Raw genomic sequence first — 21,572 nt, forward strand, 5'->3', positions numbered from 1 at the left:
ACATTTGATGAAACCGCATATTGATACGTTTTCCCTTCCGACACCGATAGCTATTCAATCTTACGATAGTTGTTATTTTTGGCCATATTTCTCATCATTTCCACTGCAGTCTGAAGCTCTGACTGGGAGACGTGTGCGGTCGGGTCGGGCATGAGATGGTGAACAGCGGCAGCAGGTCGAGTCTGTGAGCGAGCAGACAAGTCAATCAGATCAGACTCTGCTCATTAGTGTCTCTCACAGCGCTCTGCGGTGTCAGGCGCTCTCAGCCTTCAGGTACTTAAAGAGACACCATCCTATACTTCACCTGCAGACAACAAGCTAATCACCAGCGCTGAACTTAATTTAGGCCGAGTCATTACTCAACATGTCCTCCGTCTCCCTAAATCAGCGCCGCTGCCCGTTCCACTTCCTGTCCGCTTCAAACATCCTCCATCTGTCAGGAAACCAGGACACTTCGGTTTGATAAAGGTGTGGCATTTCAGATCTGCACATTAAATCAAGCTGTCACATCTCTTAGCCTTAACTGCAGCTTATTGGCATGGAAACCCGTATTACGAAGGAGGAAAAGAAAGAGGTTTTGGAGTATATGTTGGATACGCCAACATTTGTTAAATATAATTATCTGTTTGCTTTTTGCCACTCATCACCAACTGCACAATAAAAATAGTAAAGCTGCATAATTTGGAGAAAACAATGTGTTTAAATATGATAAAAATATTTTTTTTACGATAATGATTTTTTACGGTGAAAATCACTTAATATTCAAAGACATTGCCAGTCCCTCGCATATTGGCTTTCAATCACAAAACATGTCTTTAAAAATTAAAATCAATGTATTGTTTTCTGTGAGCAATTAAACAAGCTGATTTTCACATCATTTTGAAACAAAAACTCTCTGGTTCTCAAAAGTCTTGTAAACAAATGGTCTGTATGTGTTTTATGGTCTTATTTCAGTGACTTCAAAATTGTAGTTTTTCACTAACCACGCATAAACGTTGCTTTCTCAAAAACACAAATCATGTACATAAATGCTGCTAACATATTATTGTAGCCCAGTTTTTGCTGATTATATATCAAAATGGCTATAAAATTGTAACTAATATTGTTAGCTATATTACAAATATTGTTGGTTCTTTGACAGATTGCTGTGTTCCTCTTTATATGAATGCATAAATGCAAATGTAAAGCAAATAAATAAACACTAATTAAGTACTAAAAATAGCCTACTAAACAAAATACTAAATAATTACTATTAATTAGTATGCTACAATTGTTCAATTTTATAGTTAAATAAAAGAGTCAAGTATTTAATAATAATAATAAACAACTAAACATTACTACTACATTAAAGTAATTACTAAACAAACAGTATTTACTACTAAAGTACTGCAAATAAGAAATTATTGATGTTATAAACTATTGATTGATTTTTTTAATGCAAAATAAAAAAGAACTCAAAAGTAGTAGTAATAACAACAAGTAGAAGTAATAATAATTACTATTATTTTTGTTGTTGTTGTTAATAATAATAATAATAATAATAATTCCCTAGTTCAGACTACAAGCACAACTCCATGGATTCGGGTGATATGATATGATATCCCTAGAGCTCAGATGTGTAATGATGAATAAAACAGAACATGAGAGATCTGAACGTACTGGTTGAAGAGGACGCGGGATCTCACGATGAACTTGAAGATGTACTCCAAAGACTTCAGAGCTTTCAGCAGCTGCTCCGTCAGCTTCTCTGCATTATCCACATAGTTCTTCAGGACTTTTGTCAGCTTTCTGAAAATATCAGCACACAGTGTGTTACACATAAAAACAAAGCACATACTGGCACAGAGAGGGCAGAACTTCCCACTCACGTGTAGGCCAGGGTGGCGCTGAAGTGCTTGCGGATGTAGGTCTCCAGAACCGGATTGAAATGATGGAACTTCCTGTCTGCGATCAGCCCTATTATGAAGACCTTTCAAAAGCAGAAGAGACATTTATGTTAAAAAAGAACAACCATGCATATTACCTTTTTTTCATTTAATTTGAACTTTTTTGTAACTATCGAGTAGAAGTACTGATAACATGTTATTACTATAATTCAGCACAACAGACTCAGAATGAGCGGTTTAGATTATGCAAATATATTGCTGCCTAAATCCTATTATTAAAAAACTAAAACATTAAATACTGGGTCATTTGTATTAAAACATTATTAAATATAAAATAAGAAACAAAAACAGTTCTTGTTCAAAATCGAATTGAATTAATGCTAAGCAGAAGTGCTGATGACATTTCATTGACACTTATAAAAGACATTGTGTGTGCATATGTTTATATATATGTGTACTTTATTTTTATTTTTTCAGATTTATTGAAGCACAGGCCATGAGAATCTTACCAGAGCATCAAACACAAGAGTATCAAAGGTTTCACTGTCTGAGTTCTCCATCATAATGTTGAAAAGGGCGTCTAAAGTGTCCTGCAGAAACTAAACACACAGATTACAAGATGAAACACACACACACACACACACACACACACACACGTGTGATGGTCAGTTTAACAGGATGATTTTAAAAGCTCTGTGCTTTGCTCTGAATCATTACTGAGAAAGTGTAAATGTGCAACACAGATATGCTGTCAGCTTCATGGACTGTCAATCTACAGCACATGCTGTCCACTTTAATGTCTGCTGTCATTCAGCTGATGCTCAATGACAATCCAGCAGGGACAGAGAATTACAGCTCCAGTCCAGCTACACAGACCTATATGTGCCACAATTCAGACAATTCATTCACTCGCCTCGCTTTCATTTCCCTCAATGCATCGTCCTTTTATCCATGTAATATCTATATTAGCTTTCAATGTCATATAGCATTAAAAAACACCATGTTCTCGGGAATAACTGTAACAGGCATAAGAAATCAAGGTTATATTTTTTATAAAATATATATATTTTTTCAATATTTTTCATGCTGTCCCTGGTCTTTAATAAAAAAAAAAAAAAACCTTAATCATTCAATCAATTAAATCAATCAATCAGATTTTGTCCCTTCAACTGGCAAGAATATTAAGTTAATTAAAAATACTAAGGTGAAAAAGACCCACGATAACAAATGTAATAATTAATAAATAAACAGATAAATAAAGACAAACAAAAATAATTTAAAACTTCACTAAATAAAACAAATGGAATAAATAAATGATAAAAATGAATAAAATAAAAAACAAACCAATAAAACAAATAAACAAAAATGTAATACAAAATTAAAACAAATTAAATAAATAAATAAACAAACAAATAACTAAATAAAACCAATGAATGAACGGACAAACAAACAATAAATTAAAAGAAAAGAAATAAAGTTGATATTATTTGTGCACTGAAAACATCACTAATGCATGTGTAACCATGAAATGACAAATATTATAAGAAATTTTCCCTGAGAACAACAGATATAACCAAGAGCAAAGTGAATTATACAGCATTATAAAAATAAATGCATGATACCATTGCCAAGGATCTTTATTTAAAGCACATTGCACTAACAACACTCACACACACATTGAGGTTTATAAATAAGATTGTTCGCACATTTGCTCTATTTCTGCACTTACAAATTCAGTGTGAAAACTCATTTTAAAGCTGAAATGCTCCACCTGAGGACGAGCGTGAGTGTGTTTGGCACATCAGCTGCGTGGCCCTCTGCTTACAGTCCCTGTGACGACAGGAGGAGTGTGCCCTTGAGGGGAATAAGCGCTCGCTCTAACAGCAATGAAGCTGCTGCGTACTGTATATCCAGGACAGAACAAGTCCCAACAGATACCAAAGTCCAAGTCTATAACGGCCTTCAATCTGTCATCAGTCTGAGATGAGATCCGGCGTGTTGAAGATGCCACCGCTCGCGTCAGGTGTACACACATAACTCAGAAAGAGCAGGAGATGGAGGAAGAGAGAGCATTATTCTAATGAAAGGACAGAGATGATTCATGCTGGAGATGATACTTTCTGTGAAGAGTAAGTTTGCTTCGGTCGTGCAAAGATAATATTCACTAGGATATTTGTTCACTGAGCTGGAGGCAATGGAAATGGGAACTAATTAAGGATTTGAGTCGATATTTGACACTAGGAATGACAAATTAGAATTTAGCAATTCAGGTTCTGATTCAATTTACTGTAATTATTTTTGAAATATGAAATATATAATATAAAGCAGATATGTTTTAAGCAATTATATATTAAAATATAAATCACTTTTATGTATTTAATAATGCACTTTTATATATTTTAGAATTCACTTATATATTTTAAGCAGATTTATATGCATTTTAAAATTTGAAAATATAAAGAATATTTAAATACATTAAAAAGCAATACTGCTTTTTGACAACATTTTATTTTCTAGAACTGCTTCACTATATCTATATACCACTATATAGCAATACTTTAAGATTGTGAGTCTCTTTGAATCATAAGAATCATTTGTTCACGAGTCACACTATACAATTTACGCTTTACATTCATTCCTGCTTGAACGTTGAGGACACTGGAATATAAAGATATGTTGTCGATTATTTCTATATTACTTCATGGCTTTCCCGCTCATATTCAATTCAGACAAATCAGCTAAAATAAAAGTAAATGATTCAGTAGCAAAACAATGACAGGCTGTATCATTTGTATCGCAAAATGCATTACAGATTATAACAGTAATATTATTACAAATAAGTAAACAATGTAAAATGTAAATATTTTAATATTTAAAGAAATTTTAAATAGTATAACATTTATTTCATTTAAAAAAAATACACAGTTTACAGAATTTAGGCATTTATTAATTAAATATTTTTTATTATATATGTGTCTTATTTATTTTATATATTATTTATTGTTGTCCAAAGTTATGTCAAGTTCCTCCTCAGATGTTCTGGTAGAAAGTTCCAAATTTCAGATAACAAATAAATGGGGCATAAATGTTGCAGTGCCCTTGAATCACTGCCGCAGATGTTTCCTCCAGTGCGTTGACAGAGAAGTGAGTGATCGTGCCATAGGGCAGATTCCTGAAGAAACCCCTATCAGGAACACAAAAGCCATCCTGCAGCATTATTGCGTTGTCCTCACAGCTTTCATGCGGCATGTCTGCGCAGGCTGCAGAAATCCAATTCCAAACTTGGCAGTGGTAGGAAGGTGTTTTAGTACACAGCGTGAGGAAAGTACATAATCATGTTGAGTGGGACGCCTGCAGGAAACGTTAAGGGAAGTCTGTGTCTGTCGCTCTGGGTGGCGAGCGCTGAATTATTCACTCAGTGTCTGGCCAATAAACGCATTGCTGTGTGATCGGTGAGTGTGTGTGCGCACGAAAAACACACGTACTGTAATTGTAGTTCATCCTGTGAGTGTGTGTTCTGCATATTAACAGCTGTTTGAATTAGCAGCTTCCTTCAGGCCACCCAAGACAACTCATGTTTAAACACACCTCCGATTTGAATAGTTTTGTAGTTGAGGAATTACTGCAATAAATCTGTGGTTAGGCCTTACCCCAAATCAAAACTACTTTGCAAACAGTAAAAAGATCATGGTTCCAATTCAGCTTACTGATACAGTATTTAATACAACAAATTCACCCTATTCTGAATGTGCAGCTTTAATTATTATAAGCTTAAAATATTTATTTAATTGCTTGATTTAAATCTTACAAATTTTGTATCAGGGCTCCTCAAATAAACTATTTTAAACTATTTTAAACTTGAATTTTTATTTTACATTTCATATAAAAAATGTATTTTTATTTTATATATATTTTTATTTTTTATAATTTATATGACAGACATTTTATTTTATATTCTATTTCCCATTAAAAAAAATCCATAATTTTTCCTTATTTTAATAATTCCTTATTTTTCATTTCATTTATTATTTTGCATTGTTTATATATTTTTGTATTCTACATTTTATCTAATTCTTTAACATTTGTTATTCTTTACTGAATTTGTTATTTTATTTTTATTCTACATTTTATTGATTTTTTTTACATTTAATTTTAAATAAATAAATGAATACACACAGTTGAAGACAAACTTATTAGCACCCTATAAAATATATATATTTTTTAATAATTCCCAAACGCTGTTTAACAGAGAGAAGTTTTTTCAACACAGCATTTCTAAACATAATAGTTTATTTAGGAAGCTTGGAATGTTTGTAATAATCAATAATAAAAAAATTAATAGTCAATGGTGTATCCCTCTTGCTTGACAACAGCCTTTAGTTATTTGTTGTAGTTCTCAAGTTTCAGGCATGTCTCCTGAGGAGTCGCAGTCTATTCCTGCTGAGCAAATCTCCCAAGCTCCTCCAGATTTATTGGGTCTCCTGGCATGGACTCTGGTCTTCAGTGTGCCTCACAGATTTTCTATTGGATTCAAGTCTGGGCTTTGTGCAGGTCCTACAGCAGAAATGAGGTATGCTTTGAGTCGCTCTCGTGCTGGAAGACAAAACGTCAACCCAAACCATCTTTTATTGCAGATTGCCTGAGGTTCTCTTTCAAAATCTTCTCGTAGTCGTCCGTTCTCGTGATTCCTTTGATCCTGACGAGATTCCCAGAGATCCTCAAACGCACTGAAACGTCCCCACAGCATTACACTCCCACCTCCATGTTTCACTCTGGAGACGGTGTTCTTTGGATTGAGCACCTAAATTCCCCTTGCTCTGTTAAACATCACTATATCTGAAAAAGAACTGGGCAACGATTAAAAATTTGTAATCACGATTAATCACATGGTTATTTGCTATTAATTGCATTATGCACAAAATTCAATAATGCATTCAAAAGTAGTGTATTGTGCACTTAAAAGTACTGCTATATGAACAAAAGTGCAATAACATTCGGTTTGCAAACACTTTAAACAAATAAGGTGCTTTTTTACAGCAGTATTCCTTTTACATAGTAGCAGTTAAAATATTTCTTGTAAATCTCAACTTACAACATTAACGTAATCAAATCAAATATAAAACAAGCTATTTGCCACTGCCAGGGTATTAACGTTTTTATAGAACATATTTTATAGTTTGTTATAGAAAAACAAGTTATGCTCAGAGTCCAGAGCCTCAATCATAATATTATAACAGGCACCTTCTGAGTAGAGACCTGCACTATCGTGGGACCCAGTGCTACAGGGTGCAGCGCAGGACAACACTTGATGGGCGAGTGCGGATGCAGGCGGGTAGACTAGTGTGTGCGGGATGCGAGAGAAGGGTGTACTCACACTAGACAATCTTAACTGTGCTTGACTAGTGTGATCGCTTTGTGCCGCGCTCGGGTGCGGTTCGTTTAGCCTTCCCTGGCTCGGTTGGAAGAGGCAGGCCAGAGCACGGTTTAGTTATATATAGACCAGAGAGTGTGAGGGCTAACTGCGCCGGAGCGCAGAACTTATGATACGCGCAGCATGATTGCGTGAACATTTCTGAGCGGCAAGAGTGATAGATCTGTAAAGCACTATATTGTGAGAGGGCCGTGTGTCACCGCGTCCCAAACGACTCAAAATATTAAACCACAAAGTTAACAAAACGATGCACTCCACTGTGCTGAACGAGAGTGCTTCACATGCTATCAGAAACTTCCTGTTTCCCACTTATGAAGTCGTGATTACGAGCACTTTGCACTCTTTTCTGTTAAAAAATAACTGAACAGTGGTTTGTGAATGTTGATGCTTAGCCTAAATAATTATATCGGGAGCGCCGTTCTTGTGAGCGCTGCTGCAGTCTTAGGCCCAACCCCAAATGCTCTCATTGGTAGAGACGCGTGATGACACCCATCCCAAGCCAGTACTGATCAACATCCCACCTGTGATCCATTGTTTGTCTGTATGTGAATTCAGAGCCACTGAGCAATGGACTTTCATAATAGTGTTGTCAAAAGACCTGGTACTTCGGTACCAAGTCAATACTAAAAAAATTAAAACGTCACAGTACCAGGTTTTTTCAAGTACCAGTGGTACAGAGTACCTGGTCAACCCGGTTCTTGACCCGTACGGCCCTATGATTTCAGCGATGCAGAAATCGCGGACGGAATCTCGGAATCCATATATATATATATATATATATATATATATATATATATATATATATATATATATATATATATATATATATAATTTTGATATACAGCAATATATAAAGATATACTTAGAGAGAGAGAGAGAGATAGAGATAGACAGAAATAATTTATAACAAATAAGACAAAACACACAATTAAAATATGTTTAATTAGTAAATGAATGAATAAATTAATTAATTGTGTAAACTGTGTATTTTTTAGTTGCATGCATGCATGGATGGATAACTTGAAACGGTGTCTGCTAGACCTTTGCTACATGCATTCAGAAGTAAAGCGGTGAGCGTCTTCAACATCAGTTTGATGCCACTATGGTTCTGGTCTGTGGTTTTATATTTCTGTGGCAGAGACATGCAGAAAGGCTACAGAATATGTTAGAGAGGTTGATGGGACATTTACAGCACACAGCGTCTCTGCCTCAATCTTTCTCTCTCAGCGCTGACAGCTCGAGCGTGTTTGCCTTCAAACAGGGCCAGAGAAATCAGTCCATGAGACACCGCCTTCAGGAGCAAACTGGCATTCAAACACTTGATCCGTGAGGGAAAAGTCACGAAATGAACAGAGCTCGGCCTCATCTCAGAGGGGCTTTTAAATCATATGCTGTATAAGAACATAACACTCTACAATAGACAGAAATCACTAGACATTCAATGATTGTGGTTACAATTCCACTTACAGATCACAGTATTTATTACAACAAAAATCACTCCATTCTGAATGTGTAGTTTTAATTACATGAACCACCAGTAACTAGGTTGATTTAAATCTCACACATTTTATATCAGGGTAACTCTAATGAATTGAATTTGAACTTTATTTTTGTAAATGGAATGAGTTTTATTTTATGGATGGAGAACACGATTTAAACATTTCCTGAATGTTTAAATTGCAAAGATTATTTTTAAGTTAGACATTATGAAAGCTTATTTTGAGCATTTCTATAATTTCACAGGCCCAACCACACACCCTTCTGAAAACACTTACAGAAATGCAATTTCTAAAAATATCTCAGCATATTTTGCTGTTTCCTTCCAAAAAAAAAAAACTAATAAGCAAAAAGCTTTGAAGTGCATCAGAGAGTTCATTCATACTTTCATATCATAAATCAAAGAGCAAGTCTCCGCACCAACTTCAAACGTTTACATTAGCTGCACGAATGTCTGCACATCTGAATGAAAGCTGTGAGTTTGTGTTTCTGTCCATCAGCTGATTCACACATACCTTGACCACCTCGCCTCCCTCCACTTTCATCAGGTGACGCAGGTTCTGCTGGAGCAAACTGGTGTTGGATCTCCACTTCAACAGCCCCAGGAGATCAACTACAGGAGAGCAGAGAGAAACCACATAAGCACATTCACCTCTCCAACCTGCACATGAAACATTCATCATATAGAGACATGTGAATAACATTAGCTCTCATCTGACTGGTCAAACCTTAAGCCACGAGAGGAACTGATTTCACTGCAGTTATGATATAATAGAAGAAAATGAAAATCTGGACAAATATGAAGCGGTTTATCTATCAGTGTTCACAGATTAGGCCATAGGAATCACCCATTATGATTCACAGTCACAAATGTTCTTTAAATGATTGGATGAATCAGACTGTTAGAGTGGGGAACTCTGGGAAACACTCATGAGAGTTTTACAGTTCAGCCGGTCTCCTTGAGGACACTTAATGCCGCCTGAGCGGCTCCCATAGTGATCGTCATGGTAACAGGAGCGAGTGACTTTTTAACCTCAAACGAGGCATTCCAGCAATCACTTGAAAATAAGCCAAAGTGAAATGACGTAATCTGGTGAGACGAGTTTTTTTCAGGACTGTGTTGTAAAAGGTCGTCATTGAGAAATTGACAGAAACCTTAGTCTAAGTAGACATCATATTTCAAATTAAAACTAAATTAGAACTTGTTTATATTGTGGGATATGTAAATGTAAAAGAATGAATATTTTAATTTCTCTATATAATAATCATCTATACACACACAATATTTATACTTATAGTGGACTAATCGTATTACGGGGCAGCCCTACATTGTACTGACTTCATGTTATTTGGCCAAGACAAAATGTACAGTCAACTGGTCGTACTTACAAAATAAACCCCACCAGCTGGGCAGGACCCTGACATTTGGCCTGATCAATTATATGGTTAAACATTAACCAAACAAAAACAGAATGCCCAGACTGACCAATCAGAATCAAGGATTCCAGAGCACTGCATACTAACTAAGGCAGAGGATGTGAGCAGAAGAAGAGCAGAGGCTGTGATTCATATCATCATATCACATCAGCAGGAACGACAGTTGTGTGGGAGAGACGATTCAGAGTTAAAGATCCCAACATTTACAAGCCCTGCCTGTGGGTTTAATAAAAACCACATCAGAGAGACAGAAAGAGCTGTCAGGCCACGAGAGAGGAGAGCGGCGCCGTCATTCTTTATTAAAAACGCCTCATCCCTCGCTCCTATTGGTCGAGAGACACCTGATCATCTGGGAAATGTGTTTCACAAAACTAAATTATCTAAACAAAACAACACTCCTGCAGACCGCATTGATTCCAACCTGCGTTTCTGACACAGAAACCAGAACTAGTCGGCATAGAGGAACAGCGGGGATCCACGGCTCAATATTCTAATGTGTGCGCCATAAAGAGCCTCTATTTTACTTTTGTGACAGAAAACACACTGGCATTGACGGACAAGGCCTCGCAGGGGGAAAAACAGCCTACACAACAATCAAAACACATGTTTATATGCTAATGCCTCGGCCTGAGGAATCCTCAGCGACCTCATTACCGCATCTGCTACGTGCCAAACGCTGATTTTTGGGGGGATTTCTGACAAAGGTCTTCATTAATGCAGCGTCTGAATTGCCCCCGTGGCTCAAGGGTCGCGTAAAACCATTGCTAGCACCTCTGTAATCAATTCGCAAGCACGGCCGGCCTCATAAAACGCTATGTGAGAGGAATTACGCCGGCGTCCGGTGGGGATAAAGATGGCCTTTAAAGCGCTTGGATTGCACACGCTCATCGCGAGGACTATCGATGCTCGCGTCTGCGTCTGGCAGTGGAGCTTTGAAATTAGAGCAGAAAACATCTTGGCATACTGACGGCAGTGAAGTGTTTGCGAGCTCCGGTTTGGAGTGTCTCGTAGAGTCTCTGAAGCACAATCTGATTTACATCAAAGATCAGCAACTGTTGCGAAGCCTAATGATATCGCACTTATTTCTCACCACTTGTTAGAGAGAGGAAAGAAGAGAGAGTGGCAATGGGACACAATGCAAGTCAGGTTTGAACGTGAGAATGTGACCAGATTTCTGAACTGGAAACCAGGCACATTTAAATAGTTCAGTGGTTGACATTTCATTGAAATCTCACTTGTAATTATCTATGAATAAAAAAAGGGACAGTATTTTCTTTTCCATATATTATTATAATTACAAATTATGATTCTCCAGCTTGTTATAGCAGGATGGATTCTGATTGGCTGTCAATGTTTGTATTGTTCATCAGCTGGAAAAAATTGTTCTGAAAGTGATTCCAACGATATCGTTTCTCTGTGCCTTGATCGTTATAGTTGTGGTGTGGACTCTGCTATTCTCTAATATTGAGAATGATTTTCAGAACTATATCTTTATCGTTATAGTTATCATGCTTGGTGTGAACGGGCCTTAGCCTGTTTTAATACAAGTCACAAAAAAAAAAAAAAAAAAAAAAAAAAACGCACTGTGAAGAAATATTAACCATTCAAAAACCAAAATATTAATCAAATATTAATATTTAAAATACATTTTTAAACATTAAACATACCAAATATAGTTCATATAATAAAACAAACAAGAGAAACATTTTTTGTATCACTGAGATGCGATTATAGTTTGACATTTAGATTTTTAGTAATTTTATTGTGTTTTTGATATTTGTATTTTTTTTCTCCCCCAGTTGTGGATTTAGTTATTTTAGTACATGAAGTACATCAATTAAAAAAATAGAAAAGTTGCAAATGTTAGTGTTTTTACATTTTATTTCAGTTGTTTGCTTCAAGTTACTTTTTTTTTACAATTTTCATATAATTAACTATAATAACCCTGAAGAGAACATATGATAAATAAACCTGTTAAACATATTTTTAGTAATTTCTATTTGTATGAAATATTTTAATTTCGCAAACTGCAAATGTATTGTATACAATAAGTACAACCTTTTAACTATTTAAATGTTAAAAAGGCATATTAATTAGCAAATTTTAGGCTCATCTTTGTCTTTTTTTTCTCACTTATGATGAGTTTGCATCCCTGTGTGTATTTCAGGGTTATTATAATTAACTAAAAGTCTACTTGAAATAAAATGAATTTAATTTTGTTTAAATTAAACATTTTATTTCAGCTAGTTTACAAAAATTACTCAATTTAATTTAGTTTAATCTGTACTAAAATAGCAGCAAATACAATAAAACTCAACTATAGCAACATTAAAACTAAAATAATTAAACTACATGGACATAAAAATTCATTTTCAAAACCTCACTAAAATGAGAATGAACAATGTAAATCTAAAAACTAAAACTAAATTAAAATATGAATAAAAACTATAGTTGTATCTCAATGACACCTAAATAAAGCTGGTTTATTTACTGGATGTTTTGAAGGTGCTGTAAAATGGGGACAGTTCCAGTCAAACAGGATATCAAAAACCGGGACTGTCTCTGGAAAACAGGGATGTTGGGTTATTAAGTTTACTGTCCTGGATTTAAGTTTTACTGAAGCATTTATTCTAAAAGTCAGGACTTCCATTCGTAATGGATGCTAGCCGTTCTCTGGTTCTCCTGCTCTGGTCTAAAGCACAAATGCTAAAAGCTAACCAAGGCTACTCCGTCTTCATCGCTGCGGTAGCAGGGCCAGCACGCTCTCTGATGTGACTTCATGCATCGGTGGCATCACTAACGCTCGGCTGCTCTGTATTCTGGTCGTGTGACCCTGACTGACTCACACAGACAGACACATGAATCTCACTCAAGTGACGTTTACAACATGTCTATATCAGCAGACTGTCACACGTTTGTTTATATAAACATGCTAAAAAAAAAAAAATTAATCATTATGACAGCCTGAATGAACAAACTGAATGAAAATGGGGTCAGTATATACAAGGAAATTAATACTTTTATCAAACAAGGATGCATTAAATTGATCAAAAGTGATTTGTTACAGAACGTTTATATTTCAAAGATTTCCATATGAATATGAAGCAGCACAACTCAACTCTTTTCAACATTGATAATTAGAAATGTTTCTCAAATCAGAATATTATAATGATATCTGAAGGATCATGTGACACTGAAGATTGAAGTAATGATGCTGAAAATTCAGCTTTGATCACAGGAATAAATGACATTTTACAATATATTCAAATAGAAAATAGTTATTTTAATCTGTAATATTATTTCACAATATTACAGTTTTTACTGTGTTTTTGATCAAATTTCCTTCAAAAACAGTTGGGTTTAAAACTATACTATTATTAACCCAATTTGGAGTTGTTAGACACTTGAAGACCAAGTTAATTCAGTAACCGTTTGTCACCCTGATTCAAAACCTGAGTGTCTTTCTGAAAGATTCATTAAAAACGGCTCAAATGAACCATTTGACACTAGAAGACAACTCAATTCAAAAACATGTTGTCTATTTACTGTCTTTGGTTTATCACAATCAATTTAGTCTGCAAGCTCACGACTCAGATGCAATTTTATTTAGTTTGCTATGGCGTTGTGGACTAATCTATAAAAGAAACACTGGTTCAATTCTGTCTTTTATTCGTTACCATATATTTTCATTGTCCTACGGTTAGATGGCTGTACATTCCCCTCGCGATCTACATCTCGGACTTTATGTTCCCGCAGTATTTCAAACCCTCTCCTCAGATTTACGACTGCAGGACTCTCCAGTCAGGAAGCCGTCCGCCATACATACTCGCGCCTGCCGCTACAGCATGAGCAAAGGCTGATGGGTAAGCAGTTTCTGTGACATTCATAGAGCAACACACATGTTTAAGAGGAGAGGAGGGAGTAAAGCAGAGATTGCGGCAGGACTGCGGTGGACTTCACTGCATCCTGTATGTGATCCGACTGTAATGATCTTCCTGCATCTGCACTTCCTCACAGCTGCAAACCGGACACAGCTTCTCACACGAAACATACACGTGACGACAAATCTTTTAGGTCAATTTTTTAAATTATTAAAATTAATTAAAACTGAAATAAAATGATAAAAACTACACAGATATTAAAACTAATAAAAATGAGACCAAGCAAAACAAATGAAAACAGATGTATAAAAATGAAAACTAATTCAAAACGTTAGAGAAAATTACAACCGTATCTTGAAGATACTAAACTAACATTGGCTGAAATGAGCAAGCTTTTATGTTTCAGCTACTTGATATAGGAACAACTTATCACAAATTTAATCCATTCTTGGATAAAGTCCACTTTCAAAATGCAGTTTCAGTCTGAAATGTCACAATATTGCAGTAAACTAGTTGCGAACACTGACTTGTCAGCTCTATTTATTCTATTTGTGGTCCTTTTGATAAAGGAATAGAGAAAGGAGAGGAAATGATGGGGAGAAAGCGAGAGGAATGGGATTGGGTAATGATGCCTGTGTCTCACCGTTCTGCGTGAGTTTGGTGGAGCAAACAAGCGTCGAGATCTGAAACGAGTCTTTGCTGATGGAGAAGCTGCCGAGATTCTGCGTGTTCTTCCCGGACGATGGGTTTCTTTCCTCCATCTCTGGTTTGGTGGAGGCCAAGCTCAGGTACATGGTGGAGTCCTCCAGTTTCTTGGCTTCAGCCTACAAATATAGAAACGCACAGGCATGAGCACAACACCGGTTTGCACGAGAGACTAAGGAATACATTCAGTGATTGACAGCTGTCAGTCATTCAACACATTCTTCATGCTTGTTTAAATGAAACAAATAAAATTTTCTTTAATGTTGCATTTTTAATCCATTTGATTTGACTTTTCCAGAACTAGTTTTATACAAGCAGTAAAACCAAAATCAGATTAGTTTGTATGAGGGTTAATTTGCATAGCTCAAAAAGGATTTGACCAGGCGACGTTCCGCATTAATGAAGCTCTTTAATATGCAGATATGAAGAGACTGAATACACGAACAAAACTTAATTGCATAATGATTACATTGTGATGTGGGGTCAAAGGTTATACGAGACAAACGAGGACAAGCAGCATCAGTATACAGCTCACATATCTGTGTGTGTGTGTGTGTGTGTGTATGCTTTGAGATGACTAGTGATTATTGTTTCACCTTATAGACGATGAGATCGTGTTCTCCGTCCCTCAGCGTCGTGCCGTCGTACCTCATCAGCTTCACAAACGACAGAGCAAAGTTCTTCTCTGATTTATCCTTGCCTGTAGAGAAATTGCATATTTATTATTATTTATTAATAGTCAACCTCTAAACATCTGTTCTTTACATGCACTAAAAAGAACAATGCATTCAAAGAGCCATGCCAATGAAATAAAAGAACAGTTTTGAATCTGAACTGAACTAAAACTGGATATGAATCTGAACTGCAGCTGAATCTAAACTGATTTGAGACCAAGGAGAGTAACATGAACAGCCTTGACTTGAGACACAAACGACGTTATTGTATAAAATTAGATGTTTTAAATATCTAAATGTATGCGTGTTAAAATTATTTATATAAAATGTTTCATAATTTTTTTTTTTAAAGTAAACAAAAGTATATAGTATAGAAATTTATAAAATATATTTATTTTTATTATTTAATTACATATAAAATATATTAATTAAACATACATTTAAAAATTACATTTAATTGTGTGTGTGTGTATATATAAAATAAGTACTTTTTATAATAACTCTCTATAGTGTATGTATGTATGTATATATATATATATAAATTTTTAAGTAAACAAACATTATAAATTATAATAAATCACATGGAATATAAATTTATATGCCACCTTTTAATTTAATTATTTTAATTATTTATACAATTATTTAACTCGCATGAATGACTGACACTCGTAGTATTATATAAAACAGATTATAAAAATAAGTATAAAATATTAACTGAATTTGAATCTGCTCATTTCGAAGAAGATTACTTTTCCTCTTCTCATAACATTGACAGTTATATCAAACACAATCATATTTTTCAGCCAGACAGCACCACTGAGAGCCTGTGTGCTTCATCAAGAGCTCCAGCAGTGTGTGTGTGAATCTAACATTAAAATCATACCTGAGTGACTTCATCCCAACTAGGAATGTCAACACCAGCCTATGGAGATCCACACAAACACCTGAACCTCTAAACTCACAATCCAGAGAGGTGGAGAGGTCAGGAGAGGACCACCACCATCATCATTTATCATCACTGCAGTACTAGGACAAAGGGAAGATGAGGGAAACAGGTCCGTATCCGGCAGCAGACGGACTCAGTCAGGAGGAGATGATGTTTGTTTGTTTTTTTTCCATTTAGAATTCAATCCATAACAGAAAAGACAGACAGGCAGACGTGCAGTATGACAGGGACGAAGATCCTTACAACTGATTCTCTCTGACATTTGACTGCCTGTCAGCATCAATCAGTACAAGAAAACAGATTCTAATACCAGTGCTTTAAAGCTTAGATGCCCACAGAAATCCCTACTAACTGAACAGAACTCGATTTATGAACTCAATGTTGGTTTTTCAAAACACAAAGACCATGGAAACCCCTGAACTGAACTAATTATGAACAAAAATGTACTGAATAAAAACCCTTACCCTACTGAATTGAAACTGAAACAAATGGCAACAAATAAAACTAATTATGTTTTTATTGTATTTTAATTTGTTTCTCATAACTATATTAATTTATTTTCAATAGTAATTATTTTAGGCATTCAAAAATGAACAAATAACATTTATTCATTCATTCTATTTTTAATTCTATTTTTATTTTATATATATATATATATATATATATATATATATATATATATATAAGCATTTTAAAAGTTCAGATGACCATGATATCTCTAAATATTGAATTTCTTTTCTTCATACACATTTATTTGCAGAACCACAATAAAGAGAGAAACAATTTCACATGTGTGTTAAAAGTTTGGGGTCAGTAAGATGTTTTAATGTTTATGAAAGAAAAAAGCCTCTTCTGCTCACCAATGCTGCATTTATTTAATAGAAAATACAAAAACAGGAACATTGTGAAATATTTTTACAAGTTAAAATAACAGCTTACTATTTAAATACATTTTAACATGTAATTTATTCCTGTGATGCAAAGCTGAATTTTCAGCATCATTACTCCAGTCAGAAATCATTGCTTATTTGCTGTATATATTGCTGTATTATTTGCAATATATATTTATATATATATTGTAATAATCACAAAATACTTTGCTATCTTTTTTTTTAAATAAACTGAATGAGTTCCTGCTTAATAAAAGTATTGATTTCTTAAAAAAAAAAAAAAAAAAAAAACTTACTGACACCAATCTTAGTTGCACTAGCTGAGTCAAGATCTGCTACAAAAATAAACTTCAGAATGACAACTTCTTAAAAAATGTGACATTTCAGCACTTCCAGACAACAACTGTGCTGAGATCAGCAGTCGCTGTGTGAAACGCTGATAATTTCATAGCGTTTATTCTCAGATCAGCTGACAAGACGTTTATTTGCGCCAGATCATCTGCTCACACTAAATGATTTGTTTTACATCCTTCGCCCAGCGCCTGGCAATCAGTGCCCGACAACGAGACCCCGCCCCTCTCATCCTGGCGCTGCGACGGCAGCATGTGGTGGGCAGATGGAGCGGCGCGGCTGCCAGGATAAGGTTGAACATGCACGGATAAGTGTGATGACCGCAGCCCAACGCCAGACTCCGCTTGGCCCATAAACAAGCTCTCAGGCTTCGCAAACACACCCGCGCTCACTGCCAGTATGATTCAGAAACTCCCTCTCAGCAAAACACACAAACAAACAGCCAGAAAACAACTTCAGACGTGCGGAAAAACTGAGTGGCATTTCCTCGTGCAGCTAGGGAATTCTGGGTGTTTGTGATGGCATTTTATGTGGTTGCTAAGGTATTCAAAATATTACAGAGTGCTGCTGTGTGGTTGCTAGGGAGTTCTGGGTGGTCGTTTGGGCACTGGTATGTTGCACAATACATAAGCCTTGGATGACTGTATACTGCCAGTATAATGTGTTAAATAAATGATTGGATAGATTGGATGTGTATGTGTAATACTAGTCTTACAAAAGCAGGATATTCATCCGTTAAAATTCTGAAGTACCTAAAATAATTAGTATGGTTTATAAAATTGAATTAAATAAATATAATTAAAAATAAAATAAAATGTAATGCATATTGGTTTTCAGACTAAACAAATAATAAATAAATAAAATAAAACAAACATAATAAAATAAAATAAGATTATAGATACATAATGTTAATATAATAGTAATTAATGTTAGAGTAATTAAATTTTAGTATCAAAATACACTAAAGTTATCAAAATTAACAAAGAAATAAAAAAATAAAACAAAAATACAATTGTTGTCAGGGTGTTGCTATGCAGTTGCTAAAGTGTTCATGATGTTTTTCATGTGTTGCTAGGATATTCTGAGTGGTTGCTAGGATGATTCAAGGTATAATTCCATGTCTGTCGAAGTGTAAAACTCTGCTGTTTGTTCAAATAGCTAACCATGCATATGAGCAACAGTAAAGCCAAACACCACTAATGCACATATTTGCACATGTCTATTCAATAACCGCAAACTCATTCAGATGCAAATGACTTTGTCACAGTCGAAAGTTATTTTGATAACCCACTGAGATACAAAGATAAAGGCGGCTTGATATTATTTAAAGAGGTGTGAAGCACAACGGCTCCAATGAAATGTGCCGCTGTCTCACACATGCTGCGACCTCAACAACACTTAAAGTTTACTAGAGTGAGTTTCCAGACCACCGCTGGGTTAAACTGCTCTGAAAGCGCTCTCCTGTGTGAACGTGTGCTCGACTCACAGTCCTGAGACGATCGGTGCTTGAAGGTGAACCGCAGGTGACTCCTGTTGACATCTTCAATCGGGATCGCAACCTGCAACACAGAATATCACAAAAAGATGAAGTTAACGCAGATGAGATGACCTTAGAAAGAAACTAGGACTGGGAAACACCTTAAAGGTCTTGAATATTAATAAAAGACATAAATATGGATTCAAATAGACACTTAAGCAGTGTGCAGTCCTTGTGACCTTTACACTGAACTTTATTCTTCATTTAAACTGTTTAAACAGTTCCAACTGTGTAATGCTTTTTCAGGTTATTAAATATTTAAAAGGGTCAAATAATGCATTCCCACCCCCCCCCTTTGAGGCTCAATGATTGTTTTAATGTTAATATATGGTATTTTAGCGCATTAAAAAAAATACCCCAGAAAAGCTACAAAAAATTCCAATATTAGAATTAAATTAAAATTAAATTAAAAAATAAATACAAATTATATATATATAGATATATATATCATATTAAGTTATGCATGTTGGTTTTCACCTAGCTCAAAATAAATAGTATCGATCATAAAAAAAATTAAAATAAAATAAAACCTTGAAAAATAAAATAAAATAAACTGCATATTGTAAACTGATACTACTAATTCTGAAAACCAATATGCAGTTTCTTTTTTTAATCATAAATAATACAAATAATACATTAATAGAAACATGGACTCTGGAAGAAACAGCACATATAAACTTTCCCAGAATACAATTGTTCTGACATTGGATAAGATAGTATAAATGGCACTTACCTTGATGGTTTCAAACCAGCGAGGCTGTTTGACCTGATAGTAAATGACCGATTTGTATTCCATAATGCCTTCATCTCCAGCTCCAGGAAATATCACGCTCTAGATGGGAAAGATTATAATAAAAACAGCTATTAAAAACATTAGACATTGAAATCTTTTGAAGAGGAACCTGCGGCCATTATATTGATCATTTTGTCATTGCGCATTCAGGTAAATCACAATTTGTTGCACAGAATAATTTAATCTGACTCCCTGCCAAGTTCAGAACCTAATTGAGATCAGAAATTACAGATACGAGTTATGAAATATTAAACAACAAAATCTATTCTACCTGCTGGAAACCATAAGGTGCCCATATGCTGTGAGAAGCAAAAGCACTGCATGCTTTATTGCAATTTTTCTTTTTTTTTTCTTGCCATTGCACACAGTGAGGGTAATGCATTCAATAACACACAGTCACACAGCTGGCCTGTCAAACCCTGACAAACACACATACATGCTACAGCTGACAGCCACCAATTATGAGCAATAAGAGACCGGCCACCCTACAGCTGCAGGACTGAGTGCATGTGAGAAAGAACCATTATGCGGACAGTAAAAAGAAGCACAAAGCAGGGGTGGAAGGCAGGGAATAAACAAAGAAAGCAAAAAAAAAAAAAAAAAAAAAGTAACAAAAGAAATGTACCAGTAAGTATGAGGCATATGTGCATACCAGCTGGCAAAAATACAAACATAATAATAGACTATTAGAGTGTGGTTGTGTTTAAAGGAAAGTTACAGGTTCAAGACAAACAAAGCTCTACAGACAGCATTTATGTCAATTTTCTAATAATATAATGACAGATTTGATGAACATTAGTATTTATTACTTGTTACTTAAGTGGATACATCTAGACAGGTTTCATTATTTCATATTTCATTCATAGTAAGGGGGGTATCTCCTCCACCACCAGTATGTATTTATTATTTTTGTATTATTTATAAAAATAAATAAAAAATTGAAAATTTTCTACTGCAGGGGTTCACAAACTTTTTTGCAACCAAATATTTAGACAAAATATTTACTTAAAGAACACCCTGAGTTTTAAATGACACATTCACATTTAATAATAATAATAAAAATTTTTTTAAAAAAATCACCATCATTATTATAAATAATTATTTATAGTGTGTTTGTATATATATATATGCATATTGTGACGAGTCGGCTGCCTCCCCCCTTATAATCATCACCACCCCGTCCCGTATTCGCCGCCCTTCACCAGGCTCCCGACGGGAGTGGGTGTGTGAGAGAGGAGGGGCGCTGAAACAGCCAGGGCTGGCGGCGTGTGATGAGGCGCACCTGATGTGAATAGAGCCTCATCACCGCCGCAGTTTAAATGCCGAGCACGCCTCTCCTTGAGAGACCAGTCTCTTCCCCGTGCATGCACACTGGTGTCCTCGTGGGTCCAGGAAGGGAGCGTCAAGGAACTCCCAGCTGCCAAAGACGCGAGCTGCCGGACCCGCAGTCCGGATGGAATTCCGCACCCGTGAGACGGCTGACGGGCCCCTGTTGAGTCCCCCGGAAGTGCCGTGAGTGGGGAGCGCGTGCGGCCACCGGACTC

At 35.5% G+C, this 21,572-nt stretch overlaps 1 protein-coding gene across 2 annotated transcripts in view; it reads right to left on the minus strand.

The window, feature by feature from the left end:
- LOC306858161 (dedicator of cytokinesis protein 1-like) overlaps window positions 1-21,572 on the minus strand; it is a 233,237-nt gene that overhangs the window by 166,415 nt on the left and 45,250 nt on the right. For both annotated transcript variants that reach the window (XM_079398558.1, XM_079398557.1), the window contains exons 15-22: window positions 19,969-20,067; window positions 19,185-19,257; window positions 15,434-15,537; window positions 14,776-14,956; window positions 9,330-9,427; window positions 2,396-2,485; window positions 1,869-1,969; window positions 1,660-1,788 (exon numbers count right to left, since the gene is read on the minus strand). In XM_079398558.1, the coding sequence (XP_079254684.1) occupies window positions 1,660-1,788; window positions 1,869-1,969; window positions 2,396-2,485; window positions 9,330-9,427; window positions 14,776-14,956; window positions 15,434-15,537; window positions 19,185-19,257; window positions 19,969-20,067 (875 nt within the window). The remainder of the gene's footprint in view (window positions 1-1,659; window positions 1,789-1,868; window positions 1,970-2,395; window positions 2,486-9,329; window positions 9,428-14,775; window positions 14,957-15,433; window positions 15,538-19,184; window positions 19,258-19,968; window positions 20,068-21,572) is intronic.

The sequence above is a fragment of the Barbus barbus genome (assembly GCF_936440315.1).
Source record: "Barbus barbus genome assembly, chromosome: 38".
Lineage (NCBI taxonomy): Eukaryota > Metazoa > Chordata > Actinopteri > Cypriniformes > Cyprinidae > Barbus > Barbus barbus.